The 3,543-nt window shown below is 34.4% G+C and overlaps 1 protein-coding gene across 1 annotated transcript; it reads right to left on the bottom strand.

The window, feature by feature from the left end:
* Window positions 1-908: 908 nt before the first annotated feature.
* On the bottom strand, window positions 909-1,732 carry LOC104109974 (agamous-like MADS-box protein AGL62). The gene is made up of 2 exons (XM_009619383.2): window positions 1,564-1,732; window positions 909-1,297 (listed from the first exon to the last, which is right to left on the bottom strand). Exons 1-2 carry the CDS (start codon window positions 1,730-1,732, stop codon window positions 909-911), a joined length of 558 nt encoding a protein of 185 aa, XP_009617678.2.
* Between the last annotated feature and the right edge of the window lie 1,811 nt (window positions 1,733-3,543).

Here is a 3,543-nt window from a genome sequence, read left to right as displayed (position 1 = left end):
TCTAGGTGTTTGCCTAGGCGTAATCCCCATTGTTCTAGGCCTTTATTTGGGGCGTAAGCCCCAAAAACGTTTTCAAATTTGAGTTTGCTTAATAAATCCTTTTCTGAAATATAAATATTCAAAAAATAATTCAGACTGAATTCTCAAACTAAAAAATTCAAAAGTCAATATTTTTTTAATTATTTAGTTTTATTTAACAATCTTTTCTCTTTGTCGTTTACTGAGAAACAAGAACACTTTAGACTTTTGTCTGCAAAATACAAAGTACAAAAAGGTTTGGCCTCTAGTTCTTACTTTCCTTCCACGTTTGCATTTTCCTTCTTTATGCTTAATTTCTTTAAAGTTTGTTTTTTGTATTCTTTAATTTATTCTTTTCAAGTTACTTTTTGATTTTAGAATATTTTTTTGATATCTCTCTAGCTTAGATACAATTTTGAAGACTATATTCTGGCTATTTATAATATAATAAGTATTTGTGATCTGTTATGTAGTTTTAGGTTTTTAAACAATAGCATTATATTATTTTAATTTTAATTTTTTGAATTATTTGAAACTGAGATATAATTTTTATAACTCTACTTACATTCCATCACAGTCATGTTTTTTATTATGCATACATAGTTGATATCACCAAAACACCACATAATACCCCAACCCAAAAAAATGATTAACTAGAACAACTCCTACACTAAACTTCTGCTATGTGCAGGATACGACCGGGAAAGAGAGAAACAATGACTATGTTGGTCTGTTGTAGATTGCCTTACTTTGTATTTCTGCAAAATATTATTTATGGGTTGTACCTGTGACATCCTAGTCACACGGCGATAACCTTTATGGTTGTGTCAAGGTTAACCTTTAAAAATAAATGACACGAACGATTATTAAAATAAAACTAGTAGTAGCTTTTATTCAGCCTTCCGCTTTCCATTTTCATAACCATAACCACGCTCAGTACCATAGTTCTTCACCTTCAAGAGCAAATCTTCCAATCCCTCCTTCAACATTGAAGCCTCAGTGTAGTTCATCTTCTCTATAGGACCCTTGAACCACTCTTGTTGGCTCTCCTCTTTCTTATTCATTTGCTTGAGTTTGCTTTTCAAGTTTAATGCAAAATTCAGTTGGTCTTGCAGAGAATTGAGTCGTGTGTTAAGTTCTCTAGAATTGGCTTTTCGGAACATCTGGACATACTTGTCATCAATGCCTGGTGATGATGGTGATGGAGGCCTTTCTTCGCCAACATATTTTTTAATGGCTTCATTTACATTTGGATGACCAAAAGAGTAAGGCTTGCTACCTATAGAGAAAAAGGAGAGAAATCGGTAATATAAAATAGGGCAAGAGGGGAGAAATCAATTTATCTACTGTTATAACGCCTCCCACACCAAGTATTTTTTTATGATGCTTTAAATTTATGTGAAATTAATTATCATGTTCAAGATCTTGGATTTGCATGTTTAGTTATGATGATGCATGTACATTTATGCTTAAAAAGTAATATTTGTTGATGGTATATCAGGTATATATAGTTGACCAAAAAAATATAATTAGGCTTGTAATTACCTTGTGGACACACGATGATGCCAACTTCAGCACCAGTCATAACAGCAAGCTCGTTTGCTTTCTTGAAGACACCATTTCGGCGTTTTGAGAAAGTCACTTGTCGATTATTCTGATTTTCTATCTTTGCGAGATGAACACTTTTGCGAACCTTAGTCCATCTAGTACTCATTCTCAAGGATAATGATGATATAACTAGTATTAATTAGTAAGAGTTACTATGTGATATGAACTTTGTAATACAGAAGCCTGGTATTTATAGAGTTTTTCCAACATATTGAAGCCTTTGGTTTTTCAATTTTGGTAGTTCATAGATACGAATCCAGTTCATTTTTGTAGTGTTCACATGTTATGAGGCTAGTAAATTTAGATAATTAATTATAGTGATGACTGTACTCTTCATTTTTAAAAAGATTTTCAAAATTTACCTCTATAATATTGTAATGGTCAAGTCAATTTCCAGGCCTAGGCCTAAACCAGTGGTGATTTGCTATTAGAAGATTATTAGTATTTGATACTCTTTTAATAATATCTCTTAATTTGCAAATGGATGAATAGCTATCCTAATTTAGTTTACCACTATTTTTATTTATATTATCTTTTTAAATTTCGAATTCTTTGGTAATTTTCGAGTCGTCGCTGAAAATTATGACATATTTTTATTTATATTCTCTTTTTAGTTATTTTCAATTTTTGTTAATATTCGATTTGTCTCAGAAGATGAGGACATGTTTCAATATTCCTAGTTCAGTTTACTATTGCTTTTATTTATATTCTCTTTTTTTGGTTATTTTCTATTTTTGGTAATATTTGAGCTGTCGCGTAAGATTATGACATGTTTCAATATTTACATCAAATTGGCAGTTATTATTTACATATAGTTTAATCATGTAAACATAGGAATATATATATAGTATATATATTTCAAGAACACTTTAAAATTCCTATCTTCACAACTGGACGTCCAAATCACGTCCAACCAACTCCGTTTCTCACAAAATTTCACAGATAAGTCATAAATATTATATTGGACCTATACCGGACTCCGAAACCAAAATACAAACCCAGTATCAACAGGGCCAAACATCCACCAATTCTTAAAAACCATTAAACTTTTAATTTTCATCAAAAATTTATAACTCGAACAAGGGACCTCCGAATTTGATTTCGGGCATACGCTCAGGTCTCATAATTCGATACGGATCCACCGGGACCGTTAAAATATGGATCCAGGCTCGTTTACCAAAAACAATGACCGAAGTCAACTCAACTGAAGTTTTTAGGCAAAAATTCTTATTTTTATCAGTTTTTAACATATAAGCCTTCCGGGCCAATACCCGGACTGCACACGCAAATCGAGGAGGATAAAAATATAAGATGACCTTTTGGGTCATCACATTCTCCACCTCTAAAATAACTGTTCGTCCTCGAACGGACATAAAAAAGTACCTGAGCTGGTGAAAAGGTAGGGATATCTACTCCGCATATCGGATTCGGACTCCCAAGTAGCTGCCTCAATAGGCTGACCTCTCCACTGCACTCGAACTGAAGGGTAACTCTTCGATCTCAACTGGCAAACTTGCCGGGCTAGAATAGCCACCGGCTCCTCCTCGTAAGTCAAATCCTTGTCCAATTGGACATATCTGAAATCTAACACATGGGATGAATCGCCGTGATACTTCCGGAGCATGGACATATGGAATACTGGATGAAATGATGATAACCCCAGTGGCAACGCAAGACTGTAAGCCACCCCTCCCACTCTCTCCAAAATCTCAAAAGGTCTGATATACCTAGGGCTTAACTTGCCCTTCTTTCCGAACCTCGTCGCACCCTTCATGGGTGATACCCGAAACAACACTCTCTCCCTAACCATGAATGCAACATCACGAACTTTGCGGTCGGCATAACATTTCTGCCTGGACTGAGCTGTGCGAAGTCGATCCTGAATAATCTTGACTTTATCCAAGGCATCCTGTACTA

The sequence above is a fragment of the Nicotiana tomentosiformis genome, chromosome 1, assembly GCF_000390325.3.
Source record: "Nicotiana tomentosiformis chromosome 1, ASM39032v3, whole genome shotgun sequence".
Classification (NCBI taxonomy): domain Eukaryota; kingdom Viridiplantae; phylum Streptophyta; class Magnoliopsida; order Solanales; family Solanaceae; genus Nicotiana; species Nicotiana tomentosiformis.
The sequence above is the reverse complement of the archived record's forward strand: the minus strand, read 5'-3'. Positions and strand labels throughout refer to the sequence as shown.